The 16,229-nt window shown below is 44.9% G+C and overlaps 1 protein-coding gene across 2 annotated transcripts in view; it reads left to right on the top strand.

Annotated features, from left to right (window-relative positions):
* cacna1ia (calcium voltage-gated channel subunit alpha1 Ia) overlaps positions 1-16,229 on the top strand; it is a 90,553-nt gene that overhangs the window by 56,101 nt on the left and 18,223 nt on the right. For both annotated transcript variants that reach the window (XM_029158292.3, XM_029158290.3), the window contains exons 9-28: positions 486-810; positions 1,143-1,516; positions 4,367-4,518; positions 4,615-4,800; positions 5,717-5,834; positions 5,988-6,143; positions 6,307-6,394; positions 7,228-7,382; positions 7,732-8,445; positions 8,969-9,069; positions 9,941-10,064; positions 10,241-10,309; positions 11,780-11,958; positions 12,259-12,385; positions 12,511-12,636; positions 12,749-12,838; positions 12,940-13,132; positions 13,661-13,812; positions 14,543-14,652; positions 16,003-16,136. In XM_029158292.3, coding sequence (XP_029014125.1) covers positions 486-810; positions 1,143-1,516; positions 4,367-4,518; positions 4,615-4,800; positions 5,717-5,834; positions 5,988-6,143; positions 6,307-6,394; positions 7,228-7,382; positions 7,732-8,445; positions 8,969-9,069; positions 9,941-10,064; positions 10,241-10,309; positions 11,780-11,958; positions 12,259-12,385; positions 12,511-12,636; positions 12,749-12,838; positions 12,940-13,132; positions 13,661-13,812; positions 14,543-14,652; positions 16,003-16,136 — 3,673 coding nt within the window. The remainder of the gene's footprint in view (positions 1-485; positions 811-1,142; positions 1,517-4,366; positions 4,519-4,614; positions 4,801-5,716; positions 5,835-5,987; positions 6,144-6,306; positions 6,395-7,227; positions 7,383-7,731; positions 8,446-8,968; positions 9,070-9,940; positions 10,065-10,240; positions 10,310-11,779; positions 11,959-12,258; positions 12,386-12,510; positions 12,637-12,748; positions 12,839-12,939; positions 13,133-13,660; positions 13,813-14,542; positions 14,653-16,002; positions 16,137-16,229) is intronic.

The raw sequence follows: 16,229 nt of genomic DNA, 5'->3' as shown, positions 1-16,229 counted from the left end.
AGTAGAAATGACAGTTAAGAAATAGACCTTGGAGAAGGTAAAAGTGAAGAAGTGAGTTGAGCTGGAGATGTAGTGAAAGTTAAAGTCAGAGAGGAATAAAGAAGAGGGAGACAAAGACCTCCAGACGCTGAGCTGTGCTTTGGGCATGTGTTTACTCTGTCTGTCTGCTCCTATCAGCCCCGGGTTTGTGGGAAGCCAGCACTCAGAGACCTTTAGCATGTGTGCTAACATTTCTACAGGGGGACTGGCACATTATTAGAACCTCAAGTGTGAGATTGATGAAAGATAAATCTGTGTTTACCACAGAAAATGCTTCTTCTCAGCGCGTCTTCCTGTTTAAGGCGCTGCACCTTTGCCTATTATTAGGTCTCTTGTTATTTATACAGAACTGATTCCCTGCGGTTGTTTTCCTGGCTACCTTAGCTTTCTATTAACCGAGCCGACACCCATTCTAACGCAACCGTTGTTGCTCCGCATCCTTCTAGATCGGCTCATTCTTCATGATCAACCTGTGCCTCGTGGTTATAGCCACCCAGTTTTCCGAGACCAAACAGCGGGAGCACCAGCTGATGCAGGAGCAAAGGGCGCAGTGCCTGTCCTCCTCCACCCTGGCCAGCATGACGGAGCCGGGAGACTGCTACGAGGAGATCTTTCAGCTCGTCTGCCACGTCCTCCGCAAGGCTAAGAGGAGATCAGCAGCTTTCTACTACACGCTGAGGGGCAAGCCCCCGCCAGCTGGCGGAGGCCGAGCCAACAGGCGCGGTGGAGGGAATGCAAACGGGGAGCGACATCATTCAAAGCATTCGAAATGTAAGTATGAAGGCCTGGTGCAGTGACGCTTTAATGTCCTATTTACACAATGTTGATTTGTTGTTTCACTGACAGGTGAATGCATTGTAGGTGATTCAAAAAACATTAGGAGCACCTGAATGCTGAATGGGAAATTATACAAAGCTTGGCAACAAAGTGAGATGACTGCAAATATAGCTGCGTTGTAACAGCTGTGATTTTAAGATGATTTATCGTGTCTGACTCACCCCCTGGCACCAAAAGCCCACTTGCAACCAAAAGCCATTTAAAACACCTGAATGTGAAATAAGGATCTGCACACACTCTGACTTGCTGCGTTTCCATCTATCTAGCAACGCAGTGTCCACACCAAAGCAAGCAGGATCACAGCCTTGAGCCGCTATCCAACTCCATCAGTCTGTCCGTGCCTCAGAACCCAGAAGACTGCCCTATATGCGTGCTCTCCCTCAAAGAGGGGGGAGGGCCCGCGGGGGCCCGCGAAGGTGATGAGGAGGATTCGGTGAAGGAGACGGGTGAGAACCACTTGGAGGAGAGAGCAGATGGGCCGAGGAAGAGGAGGAGGACATGCTTCGGACGCTGCAGGGACATGTGGAATGGCATGAGGAGGAAACTTTGGGGCATCGTGGAGAGCAAGTACTTCAGCAGGGGCATCATGATCGCTATTCTTATCAACACCATCAGCATGGGCATCGAGCATCATAACCAGGTAAGATGTTATGTCACATAATCAGATCTGTTGACACTGTTTATGCACTGATAATAGAGTAATAGGTCTATTATAGGAATATGCATTGCCTTTAATACTTGACTGAGATGCTCGTGTTAATAGATTGTGTTAGCGTGATCATTTCTCACTTCACTCCCACAAACCGCCACTATCACTGATGATGAAGCCTTCTGCTACAAACATCATAATAGTCAGCGACGTTCAGAGGGAGGAATGTGGGTGCGGAGCCTCGGTGCCGCGCGGCTTCCAGACAGAGGGGCAAACATTTAGCCTGGCGGTAGACAAAGCCGAGCTGGCTTTTAACACGGGCCAGGCTCCTCGGAGGCAGACGAGGCAGGTGTCTGAGGAGGAGCGTGGGAGCGTTTCCTTCCGGTGGGTGCGTGCACATAAATCAGCAAGCAACACGAGCACATGCAGGCACATACGCACAAGCTGTTACACAAAACAGACTCTCCTCTCTCTCCTGCTCATACCTCTCTGTTTCCTATACTCCTTCCCCAGCTAATTGTGCTTCCATCTTTTCTTCCTTTATTATTTTAAGAACTTTTGTGCACATTTCCTTTTTAGATGTTCTCCCACCACAACTGTCTCATCTACTCCCTAAAACTCTCTTTTACCTCTTTGTTTTTCCCTCTGTCTTCTCAGTGTTCTCTCTCTCCGTCTCTCTATCTTCCTCTCTCTCTCATATCCACCCACTCACTCTTTGACAGTGTACATCTCTGAAGACTCTAAAAATAAACATGGGTTGTGGGGGGAAGGAAGAGGAAGACACGAGTGTGAGGGGAAGAGCGAGGCAGACACCGGTTACACAGCAGTTTTCTGCTCGGTTCCCTGTGTTTTCCTGTGTGTGTCTTCTGGGGTAGAGATGCACATATGCACATACTTTATCTATCGTTCTCCCCTGCACAGTTTCCACAGGCTGACACAGAAGTAGTGATACGTTTTTACTTTGCAGCAGAAAACTCTTACCTCATGCAGCTTTAGTAAATCTAAAATGAATAACCACAAGGCTGCAATATTTGCACTGCACTTAGTTTAAAAGCAAATATTCACATACAAAAATCTGTATAGTTTCATATAGACATGACCATGAAAATTATGTCCTTTGATGATCAGTGGTTTTGTTTCTGTTTTATTATTTATCACTTACAAATTCTCTTTAAATGAATTGAAAGTTGAAAGGCTGGGTTTTTATTTGCATTCATATTATACATGTTCGTGTCTCGATACCTCTGTGTGGAAAAGAGATTGAGTCATTACAATTCAGGCTTCGGACTTGTACCTTGTTCATTGATATTCCAGCAACATTCACACACCGGCTGATGACACATTTCAGAAACCAAGAGAAGACCTTAGTATGGCTGGAATGAAATATTAACATTTAAAAATAATTAAGCAGACAGATAATAAAGGTGCAGGCGGAATGTAACACATGGATGGAGAAGTAACTGTAACGTGGTCTCAAGCGTGACAGAGCAAAGGCGTGAGATGTCAAACTGTGAACCTGGTGTCAAACGAGTGTGATGGTTTTGTCAATAGCTATAAATCTGTGTTTGTATTTTAGACAGGTGAGGGATTTCTGGATGAAGGTGAAGGTCAGCTCGAACTTTAAATGGATAAAACCTGTTCGCTGCATGTTCTGCTTCCCTATTCTGGCTCATGTATTTGTTTTAGAAAAGCTCAACACTTGTCTGGCACATTGAGACATTTTAATGGTGTTAAGAGCAGTGGTCATTACAGAAACCACTTTGTACTTTATTGATTAGACCAGTGTTGCCAAAGCTCAAAGGATTCTCAGTAGACTTTTTCCAGACACACACATTTTAATTAGGAGCTCATGAGGGTTCAAACTATATCGTTGCATATAGACCGTTAATATTATTCTTCATCTCCTCATGATCAACTGCTCCCAAACAAACATTTGTTGTTCCCCTCTCCTCTTCTGCCTCCCTCTTTTTTCTCCTTCTACCCCCTTTGATGGACGGGCGGATATTGATCTCGAAGAGATGAACTCGCCTGATAATGAGACTGTGAAAGAGAACGAATAAGGGATGGAGAACCAGAGGAATGGAGATAGAATTGGGGGAAAGCGGATTAGGGGAATGTGTTTTTCTCTGACATGCGTTGCTTGCTTTGGCAGGGCTAGCTGGCTACTGAAATGCACAGGAGGTATATCAGGAAGAGCATCTGATCCACATGGTGCATACTGCAGCACAGTCGCACGCACACTCGTATACTTCCTCTGATTGTGCACCAGTATACAAATGTAAATAAGCCCTGGGTTGACTGTCCATCAGTGTTCACTTCACTGTGTCTTGGGTGTGAAGTTTATACAGTATTTGTGCGTCATCTGCCAATTCCAGATAACACGCTGCTAATCCTAATCTGCCAGTGTTTGATGATATTTGCTACAGAAACAATTCCACTCTTCAGCAAATTTTAACTAAATTGAATCGGAATCTACTGATGCATATTCGTAGCAAAAAGGATCTCAGTTTCATCAGTTCACCTCTGCATTGCCCGACTAAGATCAGGTGAATTTACATTTTCTTCCCAGGTAGAGGAGACTTATCTTCGCTCCTAGTGACTGACAGTTTGAGTGACAGCTCCTTCAAAACAAGTGCAGAACTGTGAGGTGTACAGGGTTATTTTTTCACAACGGCTGCTGTGTCTTTTGTTCCAGGGTCTATGAATTCAGAGCAGTGGTTTAATGTCGGCTGTGTTTTTATCTCTGCCCGTACCAGCCTCTCCTCCTCTCTATTCAGCTCAAAATCCTCGCAACTTAACCCCCTCCTAGCTTATCTCTTGCCTCCTTCTTGTTCCTCGCAGCCTGAGGAGCTGACCAATGTCCTGGAGATCTGCAACATCGTCTTCACCAGCATGTTCACCTTGGAGATGATCCTGAAGCTGACGGCCTTCGGCTTCTTTGAGTACCTGAGGAACCCCTATAACATCTTTGACGGCATCATTGTCATCATCAGGTCTGCAGCATGTTAAATTATTAAATTTTGCTGACTCCTTTAATATGTCATTTCCACCAACTGCTTTCATGAACGTCTCACTTTATCCCACTCCAGCGTGTGTGAGATCATCGGCCAGTCAGATGGCGGTCTGTCCGTGCTGAGGACGTTCAGGCTGCTGAGGGTCATCAAGCTGGTGAGGTTCATGCCTGCGCTGAGGCGGCAGCTGGTGGTGCTGATGAAGACCATGGACAACGTGGCCACCTTCTGCATGCTCCTCATGCTCTTCATCTTCATCTTCAGGTAACAGGGAAGTGTGCATTAGGTCAGAACTAATACCAAATGTCTAAATGATTTCTTTGTAATTTGCGATGTGTGCCACTGTGTCTGATAGAATGAGAGCGGTCGCCTTGGTGCCAGTCCAAACCACTGATCACAAAATTAAAGGGCCTCAACTAGTCAGCAGATTAAGATAAAACGGTGCATCTGAGCGTAGAGCAGCCAGTCAAAGCAGCATACCAGGATTAACTCCAATAACCCAGTGCAGTTCTAGCCCCTTCATGCTTCAGCTGTGTAAGGCTTTTTCTTTTGACCTGCTTCCACGGTGAAGGTTATGACCACCACAACGTAAATGAGCTAAATAGCCCCTGGTGGTAGCAGCGACTGTAGCGCTGGAGCTGACAGAGATTGATTTCAAAAAAACAGCGCAATGACAAATAGATCTTACATCCAATATCCAGGGGTTTGGACATAATCACGGCTGATACATATTAGCAAAGCTTTGGCTTTACACACACAGTAGAAAGTGTTAGTTCACTGGGCTAAAATGGGCTGTAAATAATAAATAAAATATGTTTTTACTACTGCAGCCGGACTACTACTACTGGATAAGCGTGCCAAGACCGATGACATCAGCGCTTTTATCCAGCTAATGCCATCCTGAGCAGGTGGCGTTTAGCCCGTATCTATCCACTGTAGCAATTAGGGAGCAGTTACGTACAGTGCCAGCTGAGACTCTAAATTTAAAACCTCTCTGTAGTTCTTTTGCTCCATGCGCAACAGAAAGCAGCCTGCAATGAAGGAGAAAATGGAATCCTCGAATAGCTCCGTTTTAATGTTTTTATTCATTTAATGACTGTTGTTCACGTTCTGCTTTCATGTCACAATATTGTGACACCGTATGAATTGTTGGGAGTGTTTTGCTTTGTTTGTGTTGCAGTATCCTTGGAATGCACATATTTGGCTGCAAGTTTAGTCTGAAGACGGAGGCAGGGGACACAGTACCTGACAGGAAGAACTTTGACTCCCTGCTCTGGGCCATAGTCACTGTCTTTCAGGTACACACATTTGAGCAATGCTCACACATCCACACATTTTTTTTCATCTTACATTATGAATACTGTGCGATAGCTGTGCATTCTTTAAACGTGCATCTGTATTCATGTGTGTGCATTCTGTCTTATTCTGGTTGTATTGTATGTGTTCTGTAGATTCTGACCCAGGAGGACTGGAACATGGTGCTGTACAATGGCATGGCCTCCACCTCACCCTGTGCTGCCCTCTACTTTGTGGCGCTTATGACATTTGGAAACTATGTGCTCTTCAATTTACTGGTTGCCATCCTGGTTGAGGGCTTCCAAGCTGAGGTAGGGCCCCTGTGTGGGGAGTTGGCCAGTATCGCTTTGCGAAAAACAACTAAATGAATCAATCTCTATTTTCAGGCTTTTACAAATATTCCTCTTTCGTGACATCTCTGATTTCACCTTCACTCTGTCTTGTTCTTTCCCATTTTGTCACTTTGCATCACAGGGCGATGCAAACCGCTCCTACTCAGACGATGACAGGTCATCTTGTAATTTTGAGGATGATAAGCAGAAAGACTCATTGCACCTCTCAGGTATTGAAGACTCCTGAAGGCTCTGAAAGCGTCTGACCATTTATCTCCTGTCTTTTTGCATGGAAACATTTAAACCAATATTGATTTGTATTTAAAAAAATATTACATGAAACATACAACAAAATTGTATGTTGTATGATTATCGGACACCATTCTCTTGACGAACACAATTGTCGTGCAGCCGGTTTGGTGACATTAGGACTGCTTCAAGATATCAGTTAATTCATTATGCCTCAGGCCCAAAAAATGTTTGTCCTTGTATGATTCAGAAACTTTACCCAGGATCTTTTTTTCAGTGTGGAATGTAAGCTGAATTAACTCTAAATGATGCATGCCTGATACCACTTCTCCATCCACTCCACTCCTCTCCCTGTAGGCGTAGCAGAAGTGAACTCGCTAAGAACCAGCCAATGCATCGTGCAATGCATAATAGCTTTTAGCCGGACATTGGGGAGGCCTCTGATTATGTCTTCTCACAGTTCTCCTGAGCCCAATTGTACCATTTAAATGCCAGCTTGCCTAAATAAAACACATTAAAAATGTTCTTGAGGCCTATTTCACAGAAAAATACGTTTGACAGTTTCATTCTGAGGCAGGCAATTCTCTTGTCTGACAATTAAAAGTGTCAGACAAGGCAATTTCTGCACCTGAAACCTCCCTCTGCCTCTCTACGCCACAGTAGCTGCAACATCGTTTTAAGACACCTGGAGTATGAAGCTCTGTTTGCATGACAACAAAAGAGTAGAAGCTGCAAAGGGTGGAAGGCTCTCGTTGAATATTGTTTTGGCCTTTTCTTCTTATGTTTGCCTCTCCAACACTTCTTTACTTCACAGACCCAAAGATCTGTACACTCACCCCTAATGGGCACCTAGACCTGTCCCCGCTGTCGGCTGGCCTGTTTGCAGGAGAGAGGTTGACCTTGGCTCTCGGCTCCAGGAAGAACAGTGTTATTTCTCTTGGCAGGGCCAACCTGGAGCAGAGAGCTCTGGTAGGTACTGTAGAAGCAGCTGTAAGGAAAGAGAGTGGAAAAGCACAGCTGCTGAACTGTGTGCGACCTCCTGGTTGAGAGCCTGGTTGTTTTCTTAGGATGTGGCTGAAATGTCTGTGAAATGTTTAGATCATACCTGTCTTCATAAACAAGTGTGGCATTTACAGAGTGGCTCATAAAAGGCCTGCGTCGCCTCACTGTTTAAAGGACGCGTGCACAAGGGATTTTGCTGTTTTCGCCGCAACTGTTTGATTAGCAAACTAAATGCTGTTGCAATTAGATCATTAGTGAAGCTGACGTATCTGGCGCAGCGCTCAGGGGAGTAAGGAAACCTCTTTCGCTTTCTCAGTATCCAGGTCGGGCCTACCACAACTGGGGCCGCCCGCTGCCCCCCCAGCCACAGGCCCTGCTGGCTCGTCGCTCCAGTTGGAACAGCTTGGGAGGAGGGCGCCCCTGCTCCTCCTCATCTCCCTCCGGTAGCCCGGCCTTCACCCCCACCGCCGCAAAACCTTTCTGTGGATACAGTTTGGGAGGACAGGGGGGCGTGGTCGGAGGAAGCCTTCGAATCCGGGGGCCGCGTGCCTCTTTATCCCCACACTGCCACTTCCGCCACGTCCAGCCAGATGAGGAGGAGTCTCTTCTTTCGCCCCCTGATGTTGCTCAGCACTCCCTGCAGCTCCCCCACCCCGTCCTTCCGGGTCCTTTTGCACAGAGGCGGGACCGCAGAGCGCTGTCGCTGGAGTTGCCTCACTTGCTTCAAGTCCCCGGGGCCCAGCATCCTTCACCGCAGACTCAGCACTTGCCCCCTCCTCTGATGCTCCATGCTCACAACAGGAAGAAGAGCTTCTCAAGTAGTGGCGATGGTGACGGTAGCGGCTTGGGTGGGATGCATCAGGACTGTAATGGGAAGACTCCTCTATCACAACTCCTCCAGCTCCCCCCTAGACACCAGACTGAGCAGGCGAGAGAGCGGAGCCCTCAGAGTCAGCTGATGACTGACGTCTTCCCGCAGGTTAATGCGCGCAGCAAGGACCGGGAGGACCTGGATGATGACATAGACTATGTAGGTCACTATTATGTTGGTGTGTGGGGGGAGGCAAGTAAAACTATTAGCACTGGGATAGAATGAAGCAAAGTTCAGATCAGCATTCTTGAGACAGAATGTGAAAACAACAAAGCAACACAGACTGGCCTTGTGAGCCTTTAGTAAGGAAGCCATTAGCTTTTGTACTAAAGTACAAGATTTTCCACATGCCATAATCTCCTGCTCTCTTGTGTAGGATTTTCAAGCACTTTGTATAAAGCCTGCGCTCCTTATCACCTGGGTCTCATGGGAGTCCCATTGTTTTCATTGTAAACAAGCCTGTGTATGAGCGAAACAAGGTTAATTAGAAAGGACTACTTAGACAGCAGGGGAGGGAGCGATGCAGATGGTAACGTTGGGGCGCGCTCCAAGCTGTTGCTATAGAAGTGCTTCATTTGAAGCATTTGCTAAATAATTTAAACAGAGTTTCAGTTTTGTGTGTTTGTATTGTGCGTGATGCTCTGGTCGGGCTTGCGGGCGCTCACGCGTGTGTTCGTTGCAGAGCCTGTGCTTCCGCATCCAGAAGATGTTGGAGGCGTACAGGCCAGACTGGTGCGAGACCAGAGAGGACTGGTCTGTGTTCCTGTTCTCGCCACAGAACAAGTAAGTTCTGCATCCTGTCTTTGATAAGTCCGGCGTGGCCCTGTTCATGTAGCGCCGGAGCAAGCGTGATTTAAAGCGTGCGGCGTTTCAGGCTTTGCTCCGGCCAAAGGATGCGTCTCATTAGCGTGGACGGTTTCTCTCCCCCGACTCATCAATATCAAGGATATGTTGCCAAATTCCCACACAGAGGGACGACATTAGAGCATCGATTGCCACCTTATAAATAACAAAGGCATCTCTTCTGTCGTCTCCCATGCTTTTGGAGAGCAACAAACATGGCTTAGGGGCAAATTTAAAACTGTGGCAGTTTAATCCTGCATTACCTTCTAGTGGTGTTGTATTAGAATGGGCAGAGGAAAGGAAACAATTAAGTATTTAAGTAGAAACTATTCAAACTTATTGATATGTGTTTAGAATGAATTTTAGTCCTAGTTTTATTCTGTTTCCTTTCATCATTTCCAATAAACTCTGCTGAGGAGATATTTAATTGCTTTCTTGCAGTACACAGCGCTGCATGCAAAGTCTTGAAACATGCAGTATTTATATGTCCCATCTCCTTCCATCTCTCACTCCCTCTGTTTCCTTCTCTAGCATCTCTCTATTCTGTTCTCCCAGCAGAACACTATACTCAGGAGTGTAGTGCTTCTGAGAGACTCGTTAATTTAATTTGTTTTGAATTAGGAGCGTGTAAACAGGGGCTGAATGAGGCGGTTTGTGTGGGAGCTCCCATGCGCTGTCAAGGAATTGGCTCCCGTTCTGATTGGATGGAGAGATGTTTAAAGTTGAGCAGATTGTGGGCCGTGCGATTACAGCGCGGCCGTGTCCGACTCGTTGTGGTTTACCGACCCACTCCTCCTCCCTCTTCCTCCAGGTTTAGGCAGATCTGCCAGTCCATCATAGCCCATAAGCTCTTTGACTACGTGGTGCTGGCTTTCATCTTCTCCAACTGCATCACGGTAGCGCTGGAGAGGCCAAAGATCCTACAGGGCAGCTTGGTGAGTGCAGTTATGTCACAAGGCGCGTCTCCTCTTGTATTTTCTGTGTGGCCGCCCTTTATCCTCCCAGGCTGAAGTTTTATTATCTGAAAGGGGCAGTACGTATAGTTTTAGTATCCGTAAATGCTCCAACTCCCCGTTCTCACTGACTCTTCCTTCCTGTTTGTTGGCTGCAGGAAAGAGTGTTTCTCACCATCTCCAACTACATCTTTACGGCCATCTTTGTGGGCGAGATGACACTCAAGGTAACGTTTTACCACCGGTCTCTTTATTACTCTCAGTCCTGGGTGTAATGTTTGCAAGCACTATACAGATACATCTTCTTTCTGTCTGTATCCCTCCCATGTTTCTTCTCTTACTGAATTGACTTCGCCTCACTGCTCCCACAGCCTGGACCCTTCCCTCCCTCCCTTGCTTGGCAATTCCCATGTTACTTTGGAGAATAGAGCAATTAAGCGATGTCATTAATTAGTGGATAGTCCTCTAATGTAGTCCATGTCCAACACGCCCCCACGCACTCTGTCTGCTCTTGTCCTTTCTGATGTTGACTGCTACTTTTTTAAGTCTCTGCTTCCACTTCCTTAGGGCCCCTGCATTTACATTTAGCCATTTGGCAGATGCTTTTATCCAAAGTGACTTGCAATGAGGTACAAAGCAGGCAAATAGCCAGCAAAAGTAAAGGAGAAGACACTGAAAGCAAAGTGTTCAGAGAGGGAGATGCCAGATTGAGAATAGAAGGGACATTTTTAAGTTGCAGGAAAAAATGTCATTAGCCTTGTTGTGAATATTAGGAGTCGATCTGAGGTAGGTTCCCTGTTTTGCCTCTTTTGCTCGTCCAGTGTTATTCCTTGGCAGAGCTACAGCACCTTATGTTTTGCTTTTTGCCCTATGTTCCCGTCATTTTATAATTCGACTCCCCTTCGTCCCTGTTCCATTGCCTGTGTATTCTTTGTCCCTGGATCAAGCGGTCCATTAATTATATACTCTCACAATGAATTTTTAACCAATCACAGCCCATCAAGGAGCCGCCGACTTGTCAGCCTCCCAGTGTTCCTCTCTGTTTCTGTGTGAACCTGGTATATCTGCATGCTTAGTGTTTTGATCAAAGTAATGAATGGTTTTACTATTTACTGACGTATAGATACAGATGCATGATAATAACTAGTGAATGATTTACTCACGATTTAGTTTGCTCAGAAAGCCTTCCGTGTGCGTCTGGCATTCAGACCTGAGTAGTGTGCCAGGCACTGATCTCTGAACCATCTTGACGTGTTTACACCCAAGCCCCTGCAGCTCCTCTGAAACATTACCAGAATCTTGGCAAACACTTTCAAATGTCAGTGGCAGATTGTTTGTTGCAGGTGCAATGCTCCCACTGCTGCACACAGAAACACAGAATCCAGCTGTGCTCATGTGTGTACAATGCCTCTCACACAATCCATCTCTCCCAGCAGAGGGCTTAGACCTGTGGGTCTGCATGCGTGCGCTTGTGTCATGCGTCTTGTTAGTGTCAACTAATAAAACATGTTACACACAGCCTTTTGTCCTACACTACATCTGCTTTTGCTTTTAGATCTGTCAGTTCAGACTTGTCATAGATACCACATGTGGATGTTTTTATTTACTGCAGAGCAGCAATTTGCAAGTGCCTTGTGTTACCGTCCTGTAATTGGTGTGTCCTTTCATATGCTGTTTCTCTTTTTTGTCGTCCTCAGGTGGTTTCTATGGGTCTGTATATGGGCGAACAGGCTTATCTGCGCAGTAGTTGGAATATTCTGGACGGCTTCCTGGTGTTTGTGTCTTTGATTGACATTGTGGTGTCCATGGCGGGTGGAGCTAAAATCCTGGGTGTGCTCAGAGTGCTCAGACTGCTCAGAACGTTACGTCCCCTTAGGTATGAACACAGCCTTCATTTGTATAGTTTATAGATATATTTAACATGCTCAGCAGCTGATGCAGATTACAATAAAATGATTAAGGACAGGAAGAAGGCAAATGTAAATCTATGTTTTATTGCTGGATTTATGCAGCCTTCCCATAACTACAAACAAATAAATGAACTGCCTCTGAGAAACAACGCATAAAATACACCAACTAAAAGGAATATATTTATGCAAAGTATACACTGTTATACCCTATTGTTACGCCATCTATCTCACTTTTGTTTGCCTATATTTGCCTCTCCCACCTTCAGGGTGATCAGCCGAGCTCCAGGCCTGAAGCTGGTTGTGGAGACCCTCATCACTTCTCTCAAACCCATCGGAAATATTGTTCTCATCTGCTGTGCTTTTTTCATCATTTTTGGCATTCTTGGAGTACAGGTAGGAAACTATTAATGCAATACAATCCATACAGTTCATGATGTGACTGGAGCACTACTTTATCATGCCTGCTTAGGTTTTTTTGATGGTATATAAGTAGCTAGGCGTTTGTTTTTACTTTACAGCTGTTTAAAGGCAAGTTCTTCTACTGCTTTGGCCCTGATGTTAAAAATATCACCAACAAGTCTGACTGTCTGCAAGCCAACTACAAGTGGGTCCACCATAAGTACAACTTTGACAACTTGGGACAGGTTAGTCTCACATGTGTCTGCTGCTTGTTAGAGCAACATGAAAGTAAAGAAACAAATGTAAAATTAGGTTTAGATTGACTGACACTAACTATGTTTTTACTCTACTATCCAGGCTCTAATGTCCCTGTTTGTACTCGCCTCCAAGGATGGCTGGGTTAACATCATGTATCATGGCCTGGATGCTGTGGGTGTGGATCAACAGGTAGCTCTGCGTTATGACTTTGTCTGTAAAGTATCTCATGACCTAAACATGTTTCTATATTAACAGATTATTCCGTGCTCTTATTTTCACTTTAAATCCAGCCGGTGACCAACAACAACCCCTGGATGCTGCTGTACTTCATCTCCTTCCTCCTCATCGTCAGCTTCTTCGTCCTCAACATGTTTGTTGGTGTGGTGGTGGAGAACTTCCACAAGTGTCGCCAGCACCAGGAAGTGGAGGAGGCAAAGAGAAGAGAGGAGAAGCGTCAACGGCGCATGGAAAAGAAAAGAAGGAGTAAGACGGAGGACGGACAGCAGAGGAGCGAATAGCGGGAAAGAGAGAAACAAACCAGCAGATAAATAGTTGGATAGAGATAAGAGAGAGATAAAAGAAAATAGTTAAAGTCTTAGGACGAAAGGTTAAGATCAAATGAAACATCATTATCACACTTTTTGTGACAAAATAATGTAATAATACACAAAATGTCAGAAATCAGAGTCTTTAATAGCTCTGTTTTTTTATGACATATGACAAGAAACAGTATAATTTGCTGCTTTGATGAAAGTGTGTGCAGCAGAAGCAAAGACATGGAAACACAAACCATCAGATAATTATAAGCGTACAAACAGCTGTCAAGTGTCATAATTTCTATTGTGCAGTGTAATTTGAGATTCATCATGATTTCAGCTTCATCAGTTCTTTTGAATTTTGCCTTTCCAAATGCTCAGGCTCCAGCATATTTGTCCAGAGATAATGATCTAATGGAATCGCAGCGTTTCTGTGTTTGAAAGAAGCTTCACTAAGATATTTGTCTGTCAACAGAAGCACACAAGCTGCCCTACTATGCCAGCTATGGCCACATGCGCCTGATGATCCACACACTGTGCACAAACCACTACCTGGACCTCATCATCACCTTCATCATCTGCATCAATGTAATCACGATGTCTCTGGAGCACTACAACCAACCTCACGTAAGCGGACGCATTTTCAGTGGCTGTGTGTGCAAAAGGTTCATAATGACTTCAATTAAGCCTTGTTTCACAAATTAAATACAAAGCAAACGCTGCAGAAGCTCAGAGGATAAGAGTGAATAGCTGCAACAACAGCTCTCAGGCCGTAGCATGTGTTGTAAATAGCTTCTCCTTAAGAAGGTGATTGCACTGTTGATTTCATGTGGGATGCTGTCAAAGTGGTTCTAGCTGAACAGCACATGTATCTGTCCACTCATGCGTGATGAATGAGGGTTCAAACGCCTGATAGCGATTTTGTGAGAGAGAGAAAAGTGATTATCCTTGAGATAAGATGCACATTTGACCTTTAAAATGGAGCAAGCTCTCTCAAACTGACTGCGCATCAGATAAATATCACAGGTCTTGGCTGTATTTGTCAGCTATTGGTCCTGACATTTTGCAGCCTACCGCTTGTAAGGAGTTACGTCTCTATTTCTGAAAAAGAAAAACTGTTAAGAAAATAAACCCCAGATGGAAAAGATGCTCACCTTAAGAAGATTTGATTAGTCTGCAATTAAAATAGAGCTTCAACCGTGCTGTCAGGTTGTTCTGAATGGAGGCTGATGTTGTTTTGCCCTCTGGCTTGCTTGATTTTACTCTACAAACATCTCCACTCGCACATTTTCCCCCAGCTAATGCTGTTGGTTTTCCACCTCATCCCGTCACACACGTGTATTTACTCCCTTTCCAGTCTCTGGATCTCGCTCTGAAATACTGCAACTATTTCTTCACCTCAACGTTTGTGCTGGAAGCGGTACTCAAACTCATCGCCTTCGGCTTTCGCCGCTTCTTCAAAGACAGGTACACTGTGTATTTAGAACCTGTGTGCTGGCAGACAGCTTGTGTATGAGAGGCTTAGGTCTATTCACTTGTTGGTGTGTCTTAGTGGGCTTCTTTGTGGCACTGTGTGTCACTTGTTTTATGTTTACCCTGAGAAAACAAGCATCCTTTAGATTAGATATTGCAAGATGAGCCTTAAGACAGAGAATGGAAGCCTAACAGTCTAATATCACAATGTTTTGATGTTTTTGTCTAATGAACTAAATCATTTATCTCACATACAGTATTTAAAATTGAAAAAATGACATCAAAGTCACTACAGTGGCTCGAGGCAGATGCCTTAATCTTTTTAATTATTACATAATATGAATATTTAAAAATAACACAACAACCTTTCTTGATCATAATTAATGTAGTGGTGAACAACAGCCTTAGCCTGAGTTTGTATGAGTGTATTTATTAATAAATCAAGATACTGTAATTCACCTTAACTTCCCCACGATGTCTTATGGCTTCCTAGACGTGATGCATTTGTACAACTTACTCTAAAGACCTCTGTGACCTCCACAGGAAACACGTCTCAGCACTGCTCTGTTCACTCCCACATTTATTCACTCAGAACTGAGCCTAATTGATTTGTCATTCACCTAAATGCACACGGTGATGATACTGATGTTTTACCCTCCTCAGTGAAATGTGGTGACTAATTAAAGGCAGGAACAGATTTGGAGGCTTATGTTGTACTGATTGTAGTTTAATGTCATCGGCCTATTTCAGTTAGTGAAGCGAGCGAGCAGAGCGGCAGACACATACAAATATGGGAGAGAGACTAATAAAGTATAAAGAGGGACGAAGGTCTGATGAAAGACATAGTAGAAAAACGACATATGACTGATAACGTGAGAAAGAGACGGGCGGTGCTGAGAGAATTTATCACACAGTTATCAGCTGGCACTTTGTCTCTCTTTATGTCGTGTCAGCACCAGCCGTGAGCGTTCTTTGTGTGTAGCCTGATTTATGTGTTGGGGTGTCTATTAAGCAAGCTTTAGAACTGGGTCAATGGGAGTAGCCGCCGCTGCATGTGCTGCCCACAAACCTCCAGTGGCTACATCTGCAGGTATGTGTGTCTCTGTGTGCTGTGAATCACTGTTTGGGACTGAATGTTCAACAGGTGCATCTTTAGTAGCTGAGCGACATCATTATTCATAGAGTATGTTCCAAATGTAACAGACAAATTATTTTCCTCAATCAAATATGACGTTGACTGTAGTCGATTCCCAGTTGCACATCAGTTGAAGCCAGTTCAGCAGCTGTAGCATGGATTTGGTCGCAGTCTGTGTCACTTGGTGCTGACGGTCATGCGTGTCCTAGGTGGAACCAGCTGGACCTGGCCATTGTTCTTCTGTCAGTGATGGGCATCACCTTGGAGGAGATTGAGATCAGCGCCGCGCTGCCCATCAACCCTACCATTATCAGGATCATGAGAGTACTGAGGATCGCACGAGGTACAAATAACACTGTGTGTCTGCTACATGTGGTGTAAATTAAGGACTGACCTTTCCACAGTTGTTGTAATGTTTTCCATTTAGTCTGTAATT

This window comes from Betta splendens, chromosome 8 (genome assembly GCF_900634795.4).
Source record: "Betta splendens chromosome 8, fBetSpl5.4, whole genome shotgun sequence".
Lineage (NCBI taxonomy): Eukaryota > Metazoa > Chordata > Actinopteri > Anabantiformes > Osphronemidae > Betta > Betta splendens.
This window is presented reverse-complemented; position numbering and strand designations above follow the sequence as displayed.